The sequence below is a fragment of the Macrotis lagotis genome, chromosome 3, assembly GCF_037893015.1.
Source record: "Macrotis lagotis isolate mMagLag1 chromosome 3, bilby.v1.9.chrom.fasta, whole genome shotgun sequence".
NCBI classification, from domain to species: Eukaryota; Metazoa; Chordata; class Mammalia; order Peramelemorphia; family Peramelidae; genus Macrotis; species Macrotis lagotis.
This window is the reverse complement of record NC_133660.1, coordinates 232,495,769-232,517,046: the sequence shown is the minus strand read 5'-3', so window position 1 is coordinate 232,517,046 and position 21,278 is coordinate 232,495,769. Positions and strand designations below refer to the sequence as shown.

Below are 21,278 nucleotides of genomic sequence, written 5' to 3'. Positions count from 1 at the left end.
CACTGTTGGTGGAGCTGTGAACTCATCCAACCTTTCTGGAGAGCTATTTGAAACTACGCCCAAAGGGCAACAAAAATGTGCATACCCTTTGACCCAGCAATACCACGGCTGGGTCTATACCCTGAAGAGATGATGGAAAAGGGTAAAAACATCACTTGTACAAAAATATTCATAGCAGCCCTGTTTGTGGTGGCAAAGAATTGGAAATCAAGTAAATGTCCTATTGGGGAATGGCTTAGCAAACTGGTATATGTATGTCATGGAACACTATTGCTCTATTAGAAACCAGGAGGAATGGGAATTCAGGGAAGCCTGGAGGGATTTGCATGAACTGATGCTGAGTGACAGGAGCAGAACCAGAAAAACATTGTACACCCTAACAGCAACATCAGCCTTGATGGACTAGCTCACTCCATCAGTGCAACAATCAGGAACAATTTGGGGCTGTCTGCAATGGAGAATACCACCTGGATCCAGAGAAAGAACTGTGGAGTTTGAACAAAGACCAAGGACTATTAACTTTAATTTAGGAAAAAAAAAAAAACAAGGGAAGGCTAGGTGGCATAGTAGATAAAGCACCGGCCTTGGAGTCAGGAGTACCTGGGTTCAAATCCGATCTCAGACACTTAATAATTACCTAGCTGTGTGGCCTTGGGCAAGCCACTTAACCCCTTTTGCCTTGCAAAAACCTAAAAAAACCAAACAGATGCTTATGGTCTGATCTTGTTATCTCTTAGACTTCTTGTCCCTTAAGGATATGATTTCTCTCTCATCACACTCAGTTTGTTTTTGGTTTTTTTTTTTTAGATTTTTTTTTTTGCAAGGCAAATGGGGTTAAAGTGGCTTGCCCAAGGCCACACAGCTAGGTAATTATTAAGTGTCTGAGACCGGATTTGAACCCAAGTACTCCTGACTCCAAGGCCGGTGCTTTATCCACCACACCTAGCCGCCCCTTACACCACCTAGCCGCCCCTCCCACTCATTTTGGATCAATGTACAACATGGAAACAAAGTAAAGACTGACAGACTGCCTTCTGTAGGGGGTGGGGGGGGAGGAAAAATTGTAGAACTCAAATAAAATCTTTAATAAAAGGAAAAAAAAATGTCAACCTTGATATAAAATTCGAGGGCATTTTATATAGAAAGGACAAAGAAGAATAAAAACTGAGTTAAGTAATCAAGGAGATCACAAAGATGACAGGGTTTTACAATGATCCTCCCAGAATACTGGCTTCAAATTCCTATCGACAAGAATCCCACTTGAGCTGGAGAGTAAATGTTTATAAATAACCATAGGATTATTCTCTCATCCAAGATGTCTCTTATCTTGGGATTTGTGGATCAGGTAAAGGAATTTATTGGTGCTATCACAGTTAGTACTGACACAGGTCAAGTTAACATTTGGGATGTAGGAGACAGGTCTTACATAGCAGACTTGACATTTTTTTTACGCACAATTTTATAACTAAATTCAAGGGTAAGAGACTATTTTTTGATCAGAAATATTAATTCCAAATTGAAGAATATCAGATTAGACATACTTATCAAATGATTTCAGTACTCTTATCATACTGGTTTGCTCTTCTTTGGAAGTTCTAGCTTATCAATATTCCTAAAATATTCCTAGAACTGAGGATGAAAGGGTGTGTCCATCTCCCATTTTCTCTCTCCCAGAGAAAGAACTGGAGCAGCCTTAATGTGGATTGAGGATACTTTTTTCTTTATTTTTCATAGGGTGCTTTTTTTGTCTTTTTTTTCCACAGCATGACTTTACAGGGAAATGTATTTTGCATGACATGTATAATCTTTCTCATACTAATGATATGTATAATCTTTCTTGAATCACTTATCTTCTCAATGGGGGGGGTGGAGGAAGGGAGAGAATTTAGAACTCAAAATTTGAAAAAAAATGTTAAAATTGTTTTTACATGTAATTTTAAAAATAAAAAGTGTTCTCAGAATCAAACACAATATTCCATATTTGTTCTTTTCCAGGCAGTATAATAGTTAATAGTTACCTCCAGACATTATGCCTTTTAATTAAGACTGTAGTGGGTGGGCACTTATATAAGGCAACTAGGTGGATAAAGTGTGGGGATCTGGGATCTGGAGGACTTGAGTTCAAATGAGATCTCAGATACTTAACTAGGCAAATCATTTTTAACCATATTTGCTTCAGTTTTCTCAACTGTAAAATGACCTGGAGAAGGAAATGGCAAACCACTCCAGTATTGTGACATCTATAAAAAGTTGTAGAGATGTAGTTTCTAGGGAATTAATTATTTTACTAATGATGCTAACAAATAATAAAAGGGCTCAGTGGCACTCTTGAATGAAAAAGCCCCTCATGGAAACCACTCAATAATTTTATATATATAATCATTCTTGCTCCCAAAACAACACCAGTCTGGGACAATCTAGACAAAGGACCCATCCCCTACTCAACCCTGAGTAGAACCATAATAGGCATCCCCACTTTCCCAGGATTCAGAGAAAGTTAATCCAATCTCTTTTTCCTTCAGATGCTGCTTTGATCTAATCTAGACAAAGAACCCATCCCCTACTCAACCCTGAGTAGAACCATAATAGGCATCCCCACTTTCCCAGGATTCAGAGAAAGTTAATCCAATCTCTTTTTCCTTCAGATGCTGCTTTGATCTAATCAAGAATGAGAAAAACTCTGGATCTCTCCAATAATTGGATATTTAATAATTATTTCTCTCATTAGATTTGCCAAGGAAGCCTCAAAAGGGTTGTAAACAACTCAACAACCAGCATTTAAAGCTTTTAATGTGACCTTATCTTTCTACTCTTAAACTCTTCCCCTTCCACATTCTATGATCTAGCCACATAGGTCCACTTGCTGTTTCTTGCACATAACACTCCCATCTCCTGTGCTTTGCATTGGTTGTTTCCCATTCCTGAAATGATGCCCTCCCTCCTAACCTCAGCTTTTTTTAGTTTCCCTATCTTCCTTCAAATCCCATATTCTATAGGAGATCTTTCCTGGTCCCCCAACTAGCTAATTCATTATTTTCAGAGATTATCACCAATTCACTCTCTATAGCTTTTATGAACCTGGTTATTTATATATCTGCCTCATTACATTGTGAGATCATTGAGGGCAAAGGCTTTAAAAAAAACGTTCTGTGTGTGATGAGGAAAAAATGTTTTGCTAACAAATAATTAAACTAATGAGTCAATCATCTTTGTGCCCTATTTCCCAAATGAGGCACTTGGTCATAATGAGTCCTGTGAAGAGCTCAGCCCTATATGTCACTTCCCACTTCCTCCTCCAGGAGTGTTCCAATAAGGAACTCAGTTCACTCCTTTGAAAGAAATAAATGTCCCTTATTTTGTAAATAAACTCTATGTCCCTCATAACTCTGGGGTCACTGTCTCGGGAAGTCTTCACTTTGCTCAACTAAAATTTCAACATATATGTGTGTATATGTGTATGCATGGCATCATGAAAATCAATTTTCTAGCTTGCTCCTTAAGGCGCCAAAATATTTTTAAACTAATGTTGAATATCTCATATATTAAGCATTTTCCTACCTTATTAAAAATGATTCTGGGGGCGGCTAGGTGGCACAGTGGATAAAGCACCGGCCCTGGAGTCAGGAGTACCTGGATTCAAATCCGGTCTCAGACACTTAATAATTACCTAGGTATGTGGCCTTGGGCAAGCCACTTGCCTTTCAAAAACCTAAAAAAACCAAACAAATAAAAAAATGATTCTGAACATAACTTTGTTTTGGTGCCTTGGACATCAATAACCAAATTCATATTGTCTTATTTCTCATTTTCCAGTTTTTCTGTAAACAACCATAGGCTGGTGTTCCCAGTGCTTTTGCTTCTACTCACCTCTCCATTCTCCATTTGCTTTCTTCCCTCCAAATTAAGGTTTGTCTCTTACTGTGGGTCAGAAAACCAAATAACTATCTATGGTTGTTGCATTGTGTTTGACCCATCCTTTGAGTGTCGGAGAGAGAAAATTCATATCAATAAAATCAAGGATTCATAGAACACCACTATAGGTGGTTTCAACATTAAATACTAAGCATTTCTTAAAAGCACTATTGAGGCTGCTGAGAGAACTCTCACCTTTTCTTTCAAGTAAGGTGCTGAAATAATGCTTCCTATAGGAAGTTAATACTTTTAATTCATTAATGTTGGCTGAGAACCAAATCCAGAACCGAAAAAATTTAGAAGTTTATTAGGTTGTCTAGCAAAGGGGAAAGCCAAAACAGTTAACTGCTTTTTTCCCCTTTCTTCCCTCTTCCACTCCCCATATACAACTCTAGGAGTAACACATCCTATAGGTTTAAAACAAATGAGCAATGAAACATTTGATTGATTGGCATATGGGACATAGACTAATTTTCATACAGATTAACTGAAATGTATTTCCCAGGAAAATGGAAGTTCTACACATCAATTTTGGGGGTCTCTTGATGTTTTCTGGGGTTAGGCTGACCTGGAATCCTAAATTAAGCATTAATCTAATCTGTTTTTAAGCAGTTTGTATGGTTTCTTGCCATAGAAGGCTAGATTCAAACAATGCAAAAATAATTTTTCTTTAATTCAGTAATTAATAATTCCCCCAAATTATCAAAGAATGTTTTGTATTATTTTATTCAGGAATAGTGGGAGAGTTCTGCTGCTCTCTTCATAGATTTTTCTTAGTCTAGGGCAGCTAGAAGCTGCAGTGAATAGACCACTGGTCTTGGAGTCAGGAGGATGGGAGTTCGAATCCAGCCTTAGACACTTGATACTCAATAGCAGTGTGACCTTGGGCAAGTCACTTAACTCTGATGGTCCAGAACCACCTCCAACTGTCCTTATTCATATCTGACCAATGGACCCATTCAGCTCTAGAGGAGAAAGTGAGGCTGGTGAATTAGCACAGCTCCCTCACTGAAATCCAGTTCATATCTTTGTCATGGCATCACCCCTCCTGATGTCACGGTCTTCTTTGAGAAAGAGCGACATAAACATCATCAATCAATCAATTTTTCTTAGTCCATAGTGTCCAAAGGTTTAAAAAAAAACACTGACATTTGATGGTTTTTTCAAATCTATTTAGTCATTGATTTTTACATTTTTAAAAAAAATGCACATTACTAATTCAATCAACCTCATATAGATTTCAACATTTATGAAATACTGAAATATATATAGTTCATTAAATATCAAGAAAAATGTGAGGTAAAAATTTACAATGGAAATTAAAACACATTTTGTGTTCATATACTTGTGGGGAACATTAAAATATTCTTTTCAGTTTCTATAGATATATTAATTAATCAACGTTCTCACCTGGCTGCACTGCTTTGGGTCTTCTTTGATATTGATATCATCATGCCCCCAAGTCAGGCACCTTTTTGTTTCCTTTGGTTTTGTCATCTTCCTTCATTAGATCATAACTTCTTGAGGGCATGAACTGCCTTTTTTTTTTTCACCCTACATACAAATAGGGATAAAACCCTTGTGCCTGGCCTAGAGAGGAGCATAATAAGTACCGATAGATTGATTCAGTTTAAAAATATTTTTGACCTTTTCCCTATTTTGAAAGCATATAGAGGCAGCTAGGTGGCACAGTGGATAGAGCAATGGCCTTGGAGTCAGGAGTACCTGAGTTCAAATCTGACCTCAGACACTTAATAATTACCTAGCTGTGTGGCCTTGGGCAAACCACTTGACCCCATTGCCTTGCAAAAAAAAAAAAACTAACTAAAAAATAAAGTTGTATAGAAGGCCAAGAACAAAAGTTTTTTAATAGAGAAAAGGATTCAGGGTGGAAAGTAGAGCTTGAATACTCTTTTCAGTTTTCATAACACCATTCTCTCCTTTCTTCTTCTTTTCCTAAGGAACCTCAGTCTCCTTTCCTACATTGTCTTCCCCTCCAATCTTGGGTATCATATAAGACTATCTTTGATATTTTCTCTTTACTATTTCATTTGAGGATCTCATCAAAACTCACAGAATCAATTATGCTTTCTATGCTTATATTACTCAAATTTACTTATCCTGCCCTAACCTAATGACCTACATATCTCAAACAGGATGTCCCATAGACCTCTTCAATTTAGTATGTCCAAAATGGAACTCAATCTTTCTCCCCATATTCTCTCCTCCTCCTAATGTCACTGTTAATGTTGAGGGTCTCAACATTATCTCAATCATCCAGATTAACAAGCAGATACCCTTGATGCCTCACTCTCACTCCTCCTCCCCATCCCACCCCCAACCATCCTGTTGCCAAGGCCTCCTAATTTTGCCTCTGCAACATTTTTGACAAACAACTCCTTCCCACCTCTGACTTCCCCTGACCCTGTCAACAGTTTTGCTTAAGTTCTTCTCACTTAAGGCTGGATAACTGAACTAGCCTGCTATCTGGTCTTCCTGCTTTGAATCTCTCCCATCTCCAGGCCAGCCTCCACTATGCAAGCAAACTTCTCTTCCAGTACAAGTCTGACCTTCTCCCTTTCCAGTCTTCTTACAGCTTCTTGTCTAGACACCCCATTTCCAAATTCAGGAAATTTTTACTGGCTGTCCCCTTCATATCTGGAATTCTCTTCCTCCTCATCTCCAGTTTGTAGCTCTGTCTTCATGTCCAAGCTATAATCTCCCCTTCTACAAGAAAACTTTCCTGATTTCCCCTTAATGCTAGTGCCTTCTCACTGAGATTATTTGTGATTTATAGATTGTTTGTACATAGCTGTTTGCAGTTTCATACATTAGATTGCAAACTGAGGTTTTGGGTTTTTTTTTGCATTTCTTTATATCACAGGACCTAGTACATATTTGGCACTTAATCATTGCTTCTTAACTGACTAATGAACAGAGAACTTTTCTGTCTTGTTAAAATCCATTTTTTGGGCTTCTCTATCCCTGAAGCAACTGCCTTGCAATTCATGTAAGGGGATATGATCCCTCTTTTTTTTTTTCCTTAGGTTTTTTCCAAGGCAAATGGGGTTAAGTGGCTTGCCCAAGGCCACACAGCTAGGTAATTATTGTCTGAGACCGGATCTGAACCCAGGTACTGCTGAATCCAAGGCCGGTGCTTTATCCACTATGCCACCTAGCCGCCCCATGATCCCACTTTCTAACTCAAAAATGATTACTCTATTGATTCAAGGAAAAGGAAGAGTCTTCATGTATTCACTTAATCATATAATATTCTCATTTATATAACACTTTCTTCAATTCAACAAGCATTTCTCAAATTCTTACTATGTGCAGGGATTGGGCTAGGTTCTAGAAAAACAAAGACAAAAATAAAACAATTTTTGCTCTTGAAGAGTTTACATTCTATTGGAAGAAAACAACATATTGTTAATCAAATAACTGGTACGAGTACCAGAAAGAATTTTCCTTAAAATATTAATAATCTCAATTTTATATTAGTCTAGTGAAGGAAAGAATTGAATAGTTATTAAATGACTTTATTTGTTGAAGTAGAATGTTAACTCCAAACTGTATTTTCTAAGATAAAAAATATTATTGTTAAATAAAATTGTTTCTGGCAGGTCTGAAATACAAAATATAATATTGATATTTTTTCAAGAGATAACCCACAATGACAATAAAGCTCCACACAGAATAACATCATGCTGGTTCATTCCTATAAATGTTACATCAAACTGCTGTGGAGTAGAGACATATCCAAGGGCATGAGGACAGGGAGGGGTCAGGAAGGGCCAGGGAAGGCTGGATATTTCTCTTTCTCTCTCTCTCTCTCTCTCACTCAATTTTTGTATTCTTAAGTGAAAGATTTTATTTATTTAAAAATTTTACAATTTACCCCCTAATTTGCATTTCTTTATATCACTTGCTTTCCTCCCCCCACCCCCCCAAAGAAAGCAGTCTGTTAGTCTTTACATTGCTACATCGTTTCCATGCTATACATTGATCTAAACTGAATGTGTTGAGAGAGAAATCATATCCTTAAGAAGAAAAACAAATAAAATATAAGAGATATCAAGAGTACATAATAAGAAAACCTTTTTTTTTTTAAATTAAAGGTCTTTGGTCTTTGTTCGAACTCCACAATTCTTTCTCTGGATACAGATGGTATTCTCCATTGCAGATATCCCAAAATTGTGCCTGATTGTTGTACTGATGTGATGAGCAAGTCCAATAAGGTTTATCATTGCCCCCATGTTGCTGTTAGGGTGTACAATGTTTTTCTGGTTCTTCTCATCTTGCTCAGCATCAGTTCATGCAGATCCTTCCAGGCTTCCCTGAATTCCCATCCCTCCTGGTTTCTAATAGAATAATAGTGTTCCATCACATACATATACCACAGTTTGTTAAGCATTCCCCAATTAAAGGACATTCACTTATGGATATTTCTCTCTTTAAGTTACAGACTGAAGCTAAATAAAATTACTTCTGGCAGACAACACTAAAACAGTTATTTCTTTTCCTTGAGATATACAAACAACAATCATTTCATTATTCTAAAGTGAATGCCAAATGTTTTCCCATTTTGGGTAGTTAATTCAGTTAAAGAAAGACTGAAGTGCTATGCACAGAGCAGTGGTTGCTTATTAAATGTTGGAAGAATTATTTTACCAATACCATCTTCAATACTTAGCAAAACAGATTATGAAAAGTTGCATTATAATCCTTGAATCAATTGGGAATGCAAATCTAATAATTGTAAAGTTATACAAGATCTTTTACAAGACATACTTAGATTTTTAAACCGCACTTTTAAACTAAAAAATTACTCAGCATTTTAAAAATATTCCCCAAGTGTTAATTTTGCATGTGTTATGATATATGTTTAAAAATGAAACTCATTGCAAGCAGAGTTTCCAAATATTTTGCATTGCTCCCGAGATTTTAGCATAGCTTTCCCGAGAGTAACAATGGGCCCCAGTGTTTAATTTTTCTTTTTAACTTGTACTCAAATAGCTGTGTTGGTCAAAAAAGCTGCTATGATGGCACATCCATTCCTCTATAAAAATTAAGTAAGGTGCTGAAGGCCTGAGGAGTCACATGGATAGACAGAAATTCAAAACTACCTCCCTTTGCCACCTCTTTTATAAAACTGCATCCTTTAGCAAACCCAATACTAAAAATTCTTTTTAAAGTTTCAGTTGGTTTTGAAGACGACGGATTGTAGATGCACTGCCCTGCAGTTTCTCAGTCACCAGATCTTCTTTTGCTGTGGCTTTGATGACTTCAAACACACCTTTGTCTCCAAGGATGCAAGGCAAGCTTAAAAATACTTCATTGTTTATGTTAAAATACCCCTGAAATGGAGAAGTAAAGATTATATAGTGGATATCTATCACTGACAAAGAAAAGAAGCTAAGATCTTAACTATGAGCTAGTATATCTTGTTCCTTTCAAAGTTAATGATTAAAAAATTATTAAAAAAAAAAAATTAAAAATGTATAAAAAGTTAATTATTTTAGATGAATTTTCCTTTTTTAGTCTTTATTTTTTCTAAACCTAAGATCTTGTTATCAGAAACAAGCAAAAAATTATTGATGGTACTCACAAAGTGTTTAAGCCTCAATAGTCATTGCTTCTGATTCACAGAATCCTGGAGGTGGATGGGACTTTAGGAATCATTGGATTGCAATCCATGTCTGATGGATGAATCTACTCTGTGACACTCCCAATAAGGGGTCATCCATCTAATACTTCCAGAGAAAGAGAATTTACTATCATATGAAAAAATTCACTTCATTTTTTGGACAGCTTTTGATATTAGGAAGTTATTCCACATATATTGAGCACGGATTTGCCATGCTACAATTAATAGAATCATGTATTCAGAGCTGGAAAAAGACCCTAGAGGTCATAAGAATCCAACTCCCTCACTTGAGAAATGAAGAAACTGAGTTTGGAAAGATTTAAGTGACTTGACCATGATCACAAAGCCAGGAAGAGTCAAAAATGAGAAGTGAAGTCAGTTGTTCCCGAGTCCAGTACCACACCATGCCACCACTGGTCCTAATTCTTCTTTCTGATGCCATGAATAATAAATCTAATCATTCTTTTTCACTATATTCATGATTTTAGATGCCTTTAGATACATGAAAATGGCTATCATGTGCTGTCCCTTTCAAGTCTTCTCTTTCTCAGATTGCATACAATTCCTACTTCTTTCAACCATTCCTCTTATGACATGATTTTGAGTTCCTTTCACCAATCTAAGCATCCTTCCAAGAGCAATTGTCTGATGTCCTCTCTAAAATATAGCACCCAGAATTAAACAGTATTCTAAAGGTAATCTGACTAGTAATGAATAAAGAAGGATTATCACCTTCTTTGTTCTAGACATTAAAAATCTATTACTATAAGCTAAGATTCCATCAACCACACCACAATGTTAACTCATTTTAAGCTTGCAAGTCATCTAAAAGTCATTGCTCTTTTCTATTCTTTTCTTTTTTTTGGCAAGACAAATGATGCTAAGTGGCTTGCCTAATGCCACACAGCTAGGTAATTATTAAGTGTCTGAGGCCAGATTTGAACTCAGGTACTCCTGACTTCAGGGCCAGTGCTCTATCCACTGCACCACCAGCCACCCTGTCATTGCTCTTTTCATGTAAAGTGCTTTTAAAGAACATTTCCCCACAGCATATTTATGTAATTTTAAAAATCTAAATATAGAACTTTGCAAGTTATCCCTTGGATTATTTCCTCTTGATAAAATTCAGCATGATTCCAGCCTGTAGAAATATCTATAGAGAACATCATCTAGCACATTAGCTACCTTTCCAACTGTGACAGTCTTAAATTCAGATAAGGCAGAGAATGAAGTAAATAAAACTATGATTTTTAAAAAATCTAATAATTTGAAATTTTCAGGTGTCTAATATAAAAGAAATAGACTGAAAACAAAAACTACCCAGACAATATTTTATCTAATGACAATGGATTTTTATGAAAATAAAAATATCAAATTATACCAATATCAAAATCAAAAACAATGATACAAATAGAATAAAGCTTACCTTTGCTAAAACTGATACAGAATGAACTTTCCTCTTATTGTTGATGATACTATCCACCAGGTCAGATACAGACAGACCAACAGACCAGGATCTTTGACCTTTTACTTTTAATATTTCCATGGCCCTAAGGTAGAAGTGAAAAAAAGGTCAGAAAAGGTACTTTTAAACCATTTTCAAATAACTCTACATATCATATACAGTATAAGAGGTTTTATGGCACATGAGTTTTCTTTGTGTTTTTTTTTTGTTTATTTGTTTGTTTTTAGGTTTTTGCAAGGCAGATGGGGTTAAGTGGCTTGCCCAAGGCCACACAGCTAGGTAATTATTAAGTGTCTGAGGCCAGATTTGAACTCAGGTACTCCTGACTCCAGGGCCGGTGCTCTATCCACTGCACCACCTAGCCACCCCTGCACATGACTTCTTTAGGAACTATTTAATACAGTACCTAGAATATGATAATAATTTAAGATTTTCTTTAAAGACAGTTGCTTAAAAATTAAAAATTACTTTCAGCAACAGATTTTTCCATTTATTTTAAAAATTAAAACAAGAGAATACATTAACTTGAAAATAAATCATTATGCAGACATATTACTTTCTTCAGTTACAAGTGGAACAGAAATTTCCCTGCTGTTGCTTAGATACTCTATTGGCTCTGTGATTTCATCAATTTGGATGTTCTCTCCAATGAAAGAGATTGCTACCCATCCATCTCTGTTCATCCTGTGAAATTCTTGTTCAGGGTTTCCCATAAGTGCATCAGAGGGAGTCCTTAATTCTATAAATATTTGATGATAGAATTAAAGTTACAGATTTAGGGCAGTCATTTCAAATGGCATTGAGGAGGCTTACAAAACAATTTTCTGATTACTAATTTTGTTTTCTAGGTATTTTGGCACTAGGAAAAGAATAGCAGACATGAGCATTACAGTTATTGAAAAAGTCCAACCACATTGTAAATTAGTAAAGTAACATTCTGATTTAGAACTATAGAAGGCATATGAAGAAAGATGCTATATGCATTCAGAGAAAGAACTGATAAAGTATGTATAGAATAATTTTATAAACATATATACATGTATATATATATATATATTAAATATCTAAAGTACACATTGATAATGAGGGTGACATGCACATTGCAAGAGCTAGCTCACTATTTGGGAGGCTCTGAAAGAAAGCGTGGGAGAAAATAGGTATTAGATTGACTACCGACTTGAAGGTCTACAGAGCTGTGGTGCTGACCTCATTGCTATACGCCTGTGAAACCTGGACCATCTACCAGTGCCATGTCAGGAAACCGAATTTCTTCTATTTAAATTGTCTTTGGAAAATTCTGAAGATCACCTGGCAGGAGAACATACCAGACACTGAGGCCTTTTCTCGAGCTAAACTACCTAGCATTCCAACATTACTGCAGAGAGTGCAACTATGAAGGTCTGGACACATTGGTAGGATGACAGACGAACATTTGTCAAAAAGACTATTTTATGGAGAACTCACACAGGGCAAGTGCTTGTGGTTGGCAGGGGAATGGGGGATCATAAAAAGTGATTTAGGACAATCTCAAGGTTTCTCTGAAAAACGTTGGAATTGATTGTGCAGCATGGAACACACTGGCACAGGACTGCCCAGCATGGCAAGCCCTCAACAGAGGGTGCTGTCCTCTATAAGCAAGAGAGAATGGAAGCAGCTCAAAGGAAGCACAAGATACATAAGTTTAGAGAATGCACTCAAGTATTCACATGACCAATTTGTGCCCAATCTATGTTGGAGCATTCCAAGTTCACATTGGTCTGATCAGCCACAGTCGGACACACTATGGTTTGTCTCTAACATAGTAAAGTCATTTTGGTATCTTTGATAATGAAGGACAAGAGCAAACATTCATATATCTATTTGTGTCTAAGGGTAGCAATCTTTAGAGTAGGGGAACAGGGGAAGAAAGAAAAAAGGGGGAGGGAAAAGAAATCTACATGATAACTTCATTATATATTTAAAAGGAATAGTAAATTATGCATAGATTTGCAATTTCATGTGCAATCATCTTTTTTATCATACTGTCTTATAGAAATGTTTGTTTTATTCCATAATCAAAAAAGTTAATTAATTTATAAAAATACAACCAAAAAGAATAAAAAGAAGTCAGCCTCCCATGAGTTTGGTTCCTGTGAAGAGAGCCTAATCTACCCTGGGAAGATTAATAAAACTGAGTTCCCAAGCCTCTAGAATTGAAGACAGGGGCTATTAACATAAGCTGACCTCCCTAGGATGCAGGCAGTTAGAAAGCACCAACCTGATCAGATAGGAAAGTCATTCTCTCTAACACCATTAAAAAAATTCCAGGGGCAGCTAGGTGGCACAGTGGAATGAGCGCTGGCCCTGGAGTTGGGCCTGCGTTCAAATCTGACCTCAGACATTTAATAATTACCTAGCTGTGTGACCTGGGCAAGTCACTTAAATCCCGCCCCCCCACACACAAACTAAACAAATTCCATGAGAAAAAGCTTAATATTTATAGTCATTTAGAAACAAGTAAAAAAGGGGTGGCTAGATGGTACAGTGAATAGAGTACCAACCCTGGAGTCAGGAGTACCTGAGTTCAAATCTGGTCTCAGACATTTAATAATTACCTAGCTATGTGGCCTTGGGCAAGCCACTTAACCCCATTGCCTTGCAAAAACTAAAAAAAAGCAAAAACATAAAAAAACCAGAAATAAGTTAAAAGAAAAAAATTATTATTTGTATATTATAAAACCTCTACTTATTTCACTCTATTTCCCTTTAAATATTACCTGTATGTTTAAGACAGAATTTATAAAGTATGAATGAAAGACATAAAAGAATTTTAAGATTCTCAAATTGCAGATATGTCCATACCAACTAATTTTACTTGCAATGGTCAAACAGGTATATAAGTCATTATTATAGGTACAGATTATGAAGTCTACATTTAAAAATTCTGATAAATGCAAAACTGAGTGACAACATGGCCTCTCATGATAAGAAAACTAGTCTTGAAGTTAAAAAGACCTGACTATTTAAGTTCTGCCTCTGAAGCATAGTGAGTTTGTGATTTTGGCAGGGTATGTTCTCAGACAGTACCAAAGCCTGAGGGAAAAAATTTGCCCCTCTCCCCAAATGCAAATCTGCAATGAAATGGACTCTTATTTTTAGTAGGTAAATATTAATAATTATAAATTAAAATTATAAATTAAATAATAGAATATTAAATAATAGAATAGAATATTATATAATTACATAAAATAATATAAATAATATAAAAATAAAAATTATAAATAAAATTATAAGAACTTCTAAAGATAAGATACATTTGTTTCAATGAAAAATTAGTTAGCTAGATTATTGACAGAGATTAAGATTGTCCAAAAGAGGCCACTGGGCAGTCATTTTTCTGATAGTATTATTTAAGATTCATTTTGTTACCTGTTAAATAGCTGCACTTGGAAGTTTGGAGCTACTGCTTCTTCTTCACTACTCCACATAGGCACTGGGAATTAAATATATATATATATATATATATATTTTTTTTTAACATTTATCAGGTCAGCTTTTTTCAATGGATTAAGAAACAATAAGAAAGACACTCTTTTGCTAAAGAAGTGCCCATGAACTTAGTAAAAATATTTTTTCCCCTATCTTGGTACTATCATTTTCATTTGAAGCTTTCATATATATTATTGATTACTTTAAAATGAGAAAGACATTTTACCCTAAACTGTTATATTCAAATTGTCAATCTCCCTCACAAACTTCTAATCAGTTGCCAAATTTTACTGTTTTTATCTACTTTAATAGCTATCATATCTGATCCTTTTTCTCTACTTATATAATCACCACTTTAGTTCAGTACTTCCTCCTTTCTGCTTAGATTATTGTAAGGGCCTCCTACCTGGTCTTCTTGCTTTAAGAAATCTCCTATGCAAAAGGAAATTTCACTAATTGCAGATCTGATCATATCAGTCCCCCAATCAATTAAATCCAGTAGCCCCCTCTTGCTTCAACATCAAAAGTAAAGTTCCCTGTTCAACTTTTTTTTTTTAACATCTACTCATTCTATATTTAATTTATTCCCAGGTGGATCAGCCATAACAAACACAGAAGAGGGACAGTCCTGATAATTTGCAATAATATATGCATATGTAGTAATATTTTCTATTTATTAATGAGAAGGAAAGAAATAACATAAAAATGCACTTCCATTTCTAGTGCATCTGAGACAATGGACTTACCTGCAAAGACACAATTAGAAACCAGATGTGTAAGTATAATGATGATTTAAAAGGAAACAGATGAGAATTTAGAAGTCATTTAGGCCTGATGTTCAATAGGTCTTCTAAGGAATGGTTAACAGAATAAGCCCTGAAGAAATGTAAATGCAACTTGCTGGGACAGATCAGCCTCTGGACACATCTGGTAGGTCACTGAATTAATCCAGATCTGTAAGCCATGATAGTCTTCACATTATCACATCCTGGGACTTTGTCTGCCACCATTTTCTTTTTTTTAAAAAAAATATTTTATTTGTTTTCCAACTATATACAATAATAGTTTCTTCCTATCATTTGTAAGGTTTTGAATTTAACAATTTCCCCTGCCTCAACAGAAGGCAGTCTGATAATCTTTACATTGTTTCTATATGCTATACATTGATCAAAATTGAATGTGTTCAGAGAAAAAACATGTCCTTGAGGAAAAAAATTAAATATTAGAGATAGAAAAATTATGTAGCATATAAGACAACTTTTTTTTAAAATTGAAGGTTGTAGCCTTTGGTCTTTAACTCCATAGTTCTCTAGAAACAGATGGTATTCTCCATCGCAGATACCCTAACATTATTCCTGATTATTACACTGATGAAATAAGCAAGTTCCATTAAGGCTGATGTTAGGGTGTACACTGTTCTTCTGGTTCTGTTCATTTTACTCAACATCAGTTCATGCAAGTCTTTCCAGGCTTCTCTGAAATCCCTTTCCTCCTGGTTTCTAATAGAACAATAGTGTTCCATAACATACATATACCATAACTTGTTCAGCCATTCCCCAATGTCTCCATCATTTTCACTCAAGCCATCTCTGTGTATGTCTTGGCATAAATGGAGAGTTTCCCATCAAGACACTGGATGGAGGTCATAGTTACAAAGAATTGGCCACTACTGAGTATGGCCCTGCATTGGCCACTACAAAAAATTCTAGTCCCTATGAATTTCCATTTTAAAAGAAGTAAATCCTCAATGTGTTTTCCACAGGGAGTTGTACAACTGACTGATCCTAATGGAACATCACTCTGGATCATGAAATCTTTGCTGATTCAATAAAACTTGATTATCGCTGAACTAATTATGTCAAGCTGACAATGAAAAGTTCTTACAGGTCTTTGGAGCATGCTTCCAGGGCAGATCCAGCAAAATAATTTCTATGATAGTCTTAGAAAGATGTAAGATTAAATGTGGGAGTTGAGAGGCATTGCTGCCATGCCAGAGCCTATATATTCCCCGTTTAATTTCAAAAATTCTTCAAAACCTGCTTCCAACTCTCATTCCAGCATCATTTGCTATGATCCAGCCAAACTAGCATTCTCTATGGCCAGTACCAAAAACACTTCATCTTTCATTGTCATGCCTTTGCATCAGCCATTCCACATGTCTGGAATGAACTAACTCCCTCCTCACCTCTGACTTGGAATTGCTTTCTTCCTTCCTAAGCACCATCTTTTATGTGAAGCATTTTTGAATCTCTGAATCTCTTCACAAATTTGCCAGTCATCCTTGCACAAGGGTCATGCAAATAGATCTCTGTATATATGCTGCCAAAATGAGCATGGATCCCTGAATCTCTAATAGCTCTACCTCCAAAACTACTTTGTATTGAACAATTTGACTTGGTCATTTGTGTTTATTCTGCATATATTTACACACACACACATATACAAACACGTTTTACAGGTAACTGCATAGCATGGTGGACAGAAAACGTCTAATTATGAATTCTGCCTAGGGCTTATTATCTGTGTTACTCTGGGCAAGTCATTTGTCTTCTGTTGACCTGTTTTCTTTTCTGTAAAATGGACATCATAATAGGAACTAAAAGCACTAGATAAATTTTAGATATTATTATTATTTTTCCTCTGTCAGAATGTAAGTTTCCTTTGAACTGGGATTGTTTTCTTTATTTGTAATCTCACTGCCTCACACAGTGCCTTGCAAATAGTAGGTGCTTAATAAATGCTTCCTTTACAAACATCATCTTTAAAAAAAATTAATGTTTTATTTCCAATTACATGTATAAACAATTTTTAGCATTTGTTTTTCAATATATTTGATTTCCTAATTCTTCCTTTCCCTCCACTTCCCACCTCCATGGCTGAGAAGGCAAGTAATTTGATATGTCAAACATCATCTTCTTCATAAGCCTTTCCTAATCTCCCTAATTACTGGTACCCTCCCTCCCAAATTATTTTTTAACTGCTTTGAATACATTTTTATTAATTAACCTTTTATTTATGCTATATCTATTTTCATCTGTACTTCTTTCCTCCATTAGAATGTAAGTCATTGCTTCATCATAAGTAAGAATTTTTCATTTATTATTTTTATATTTTGAGTGCTTTAGCAAAGTGCCTGGAAAATAATAGGTGCTTAATAGATCCCAGATAGACTGATTTGTTTTTCAAGGGTATTTCTTGAATTGACCTTCTCAATATAATTAACAGGAACAAAGACAAAACTAAGAACAATTTGTATTGTGCTGGGGAAATATAATCACTTCCATATTACTATAGAATCTGATGAGTTTTTCTAAAATTTTTTTCTGAAACTTCCAAATCCAGATATGATTTAATCAATCAATCAATAAACATTGTTTAACTACCTATAATATGCTAAGTTCTAGGGCTATAAAGAGGCAAAAGATAAGTCTTTGCCTGTGAGGAGTTTACAATCTCATGGAGAGACAACATGCAAACAAATATATTAAAGCAAGCTAAAGACAGAATAAATAGAAAATAATTAAAAGACAGAAGGCACTAGAATTAGAATTGTTAGAAAAGGATTTCTATAAAAGATGCAAAATGATGTGGTTTTATTTGGGACTTTAAGGAAGCCAAAGTAATTTGATATAGGTCAAACATCATCTTCTTCATAAGCCTTTCCTAATCTCCCTAATTACTGGTACCCTCCCTCCCAAATTATTTTTTAACTGCTTTGAATACATTTTTATTAATTAACCTTTTATTTATGCTATATCTATTTTCATCTTTATAGGCAAAGTTGAGGAGACAGGACATTCCAGAAATGGGGGCAGCCCAGAATTAGAGAGGAGAGTTATTGATACTGATGTCAAAAATGAAGAAAATAAAAAATAAACATTTTTAAAATGCACAGAAGAGAAGGAAAAGAAGTTCAAAAGGAGATCTTGTTGTTTATCCTTTAGTGGTTTTTTTTTTAGGTTTTTTGCCAGGCAAATGGGGTTAAGTGGCTTGCCCAAGGCCACACAGCTAGGTAATTATCCTTTGTTTTTGAAGGGTACCAATTACTTAACAGAGCGATGCCTTGCCTTTCTCATGAACTGGATTTAAGTGAGGGAGAATTGCCCAAAGTCCTCAGTCTCACTTTCTCTTCCTGAGTCATAAAAGTCCAGTGGCAGGACAAAAGTCAAGATGACTGGCAATGGCCCAGAATAGTGGATGATCTTGGTGTCTTCTATGCCTGACTAAGCTCTCCTCAGCACCTGCTTCAGCTGCCTTTGTGGCCACTGGAACATATTGTTTTCATCCAACCATTCTACTGGGGAAAGTCTTCACATGCTTGGGCTTGTCATTCCCTTAACTAACTGACAAGTTTGAAACTTGTTGGTTACCCTCCACCTGGCTTAGTCCATCTGCCAAATTGGTTTACCAGAGTGTGGCCTATGCACATGCTACAGCCTCTTGTTGCCACAGGTAAGAGGTAGGTGAATTAGGTGGACACAAAAGGGGGATGAACAGCCATGAAAAGAGCTTGGGAGGTGCAAGTTCTCCTGAATACCCCAGATGTAAGATGGTTTTAAAATTAACACGCTGACTTTAAAACATTTAATACAAGTTGCATGTGATAGAGAGTTGAGGTTTTATATACAATATTTCCTGTTGTTTGTATGTGGAAATGTTTATGTCTGTTGATCTTTGTCATGTTCAGAATAACTTTAAATCTCAATAAAAATAGAAAAAATATTGTAACTATAGACTTTTGTCCTGTCTTAGCTTGAGTTAATTCAGGTCCCAGAAGGAGACATCCTTCCCATTCTTTTCAAGATTTCTATCACTGGCCTTTCTTTTTGGATGCCTGAAAAACAACTGCAGCCACCTAGTTTCCTCACATGCTCAGATAAAAACATCAGCTAAATATATAAAGCTGGGAACTCTAAGCCTAACATTCTAAGGCTGTCACCAGCAGAGGGGGTGCATAACCAGCTTTCAAGTGGAGGACTAGGTTGTAAGTAGCTCCTACAAACCTAGAAGTCAATCCTTTCAGATATGGATATAAGGAACAGATTACAACTCAGATTCTATTATTCCATCAACGTTTTATTCTAATTATCCTTTCAGTATTTTGACTGACATATAACATTGTTAAAATTGAGCTCATAGTCCATGAAAACCTTTTCCAATTAAGGTCTATACTTGTCAGTTGGCTACAATAGGGATTTTGTTCAGGTATTAGACTAGATGGCCTCTGGGATTCTGAGATTCATGCTAACTTTATGAATAAGGAAACTGAAATTCATTAGAAATTAAGGGACTTGCCCAGAGTCACCCAAGCTATTCATTCAAATATAGGTTTCTGATTCAACATCTAGAGTACTTTTTCCTAAATCACTATCTGAAATGTTGATAATAAATTTTCCTCAATTTTTTTTCCCTCCCAAATCTACAAGAAAAACATTTTATTCCAACAGAACTAACATCTCTCTCTCTACCTTTCCCTTATTATCTGGGAACAAATCAAAATTAAAAAATATAATATGTTAAATTAATATTCATTCACTTAATCATTTAATATATTAATTACTTTATATTTATGCTATATATATTATATATTTATATTTTTTTTTTCTGTACTTGTTTTCCCCATTAGAAGTTAAGTCACTGCTTCAACATGAATAAGGATTTTTTTCATTCTTTGTTTTATATTTCCAATGCTTAGCAAAGTGCCTGGAAAATATTAAGTACTTAATAAATACCTGATTAACTGGCTGACTGGTTTGTTTTTCAAGGGTATTTCTTGGAATGCCCCTCTCAACATAATGTTAACAGGAAAAAAAGACAAAACTATGAGCAATTTATGTGCCCTGGGGGAATGTAGTCACTTCCATATTACTGTAGAATCAGCAGAGCTTTTCTGAAACTTTTCACACACTTAGATGTGAGTTAAACAATCAATAAATATTATTTTTGATAACTGATTTAAATAAAATTTAAAAACACCGAGCACTTCCCATGTCATAATAGCACTATGCTATGTCTTAAAAAAATAGAGAAATTATAAGTCCCCAGAAAAATTCCTGCCCCAACTAGATTAAAATGTAATTAGGAATTGTTAATAAAATAAGTATTCAACAGAACACAAATAATGTTAATTGATAATTTCTAAGTAAAAATGTGTTTTAAGTTTGACATCACTGCTGCAGAAGCCACGAAAGGACAAGATATATATTCTTTATCCTCAAGGACCTTAGGATTTATGGGAAACCAAAATATTCCCTAACAGCATGTTGAAAAAGATAACTTCAAACTACAATAAAAGTAGTTCTAATGTCAGGAGGTTGTACAGGGATCAGGTGTCAAATGATTTTATAACAGATAATTAATTATAAATAAAATGAATCAAGAGAAGAAAAAGATCACCACAATCTGAAAGTCAGCTTAGTATCAGAGTCCTTCCAAACCTGGCTGGGATCAATCTTTCTAATGCTGATGTTCATTATTCTCCATCATGTACTTTCTGGTCCAGGAGAACTGGTTGCTGTTTCTCACACACAGCATACCGCATTATGGAATGATAGATTTCTGGACCTCAGCATCAGCCATCCCTCTTGCCTGTGAAGCATTCTGCCCATCTCTAGTTCAATGAATCTTTTGCTTCTTTCACAGCACTCCCTACACAAAGCCTTTCATGAGTCCTCAACAGTTAGTGCTCTCCCTCCCCTAAACCACCCTGTATTATAGATAATACAAATATGTGAGTTTGTGTGTGTGTGAATGGATTTATGTATATTTTTAAATTATTTGTTGTCT

The 21,278-nt window shown here is 35.5% G+C and overlaps 1 protein-coding gene across 2 annotated transcripts in view; it reads right to left on the bottom strand.

Moving 5' to 3' along the window:
* Window positions 1–4,998: 4,998 nt before the first annotated feature.
* UEVLD (UEV and lactate/malate dehyrogenase domains) overlaps window positions 4,999–21,278 on the bottom strand; it is a 74,223-nt gene continuing 57,943 nt past the window's right edge. Inside the window, exons 10-12 of one of the 2 annotated variants that reach the window (XM_074230146.1) lie at window positions 14,433–14,496; window positions 10,986–11,109; window positions 4,999–9,269 (exon numbers count right to left, since the gene is read on the bottom strand). In XM_074230146.1, the coding sequence (XP_074086247.1) occupies window positions 9,102–9,269; window positions 10,986–11,109; window positions 14,433–14,496 (356 nt within the window). In that variant the 3' untranslated portion in view covers window positions 4,999–9,101. Of the gene's footprint in view, window positions 9,270–10,985; window positions 11,110–14,432; window positions 14,497–21,278 lie in introns of those variants that run through there. The other variant, XM_074230145.1, reaches the window with a different exon arrangement.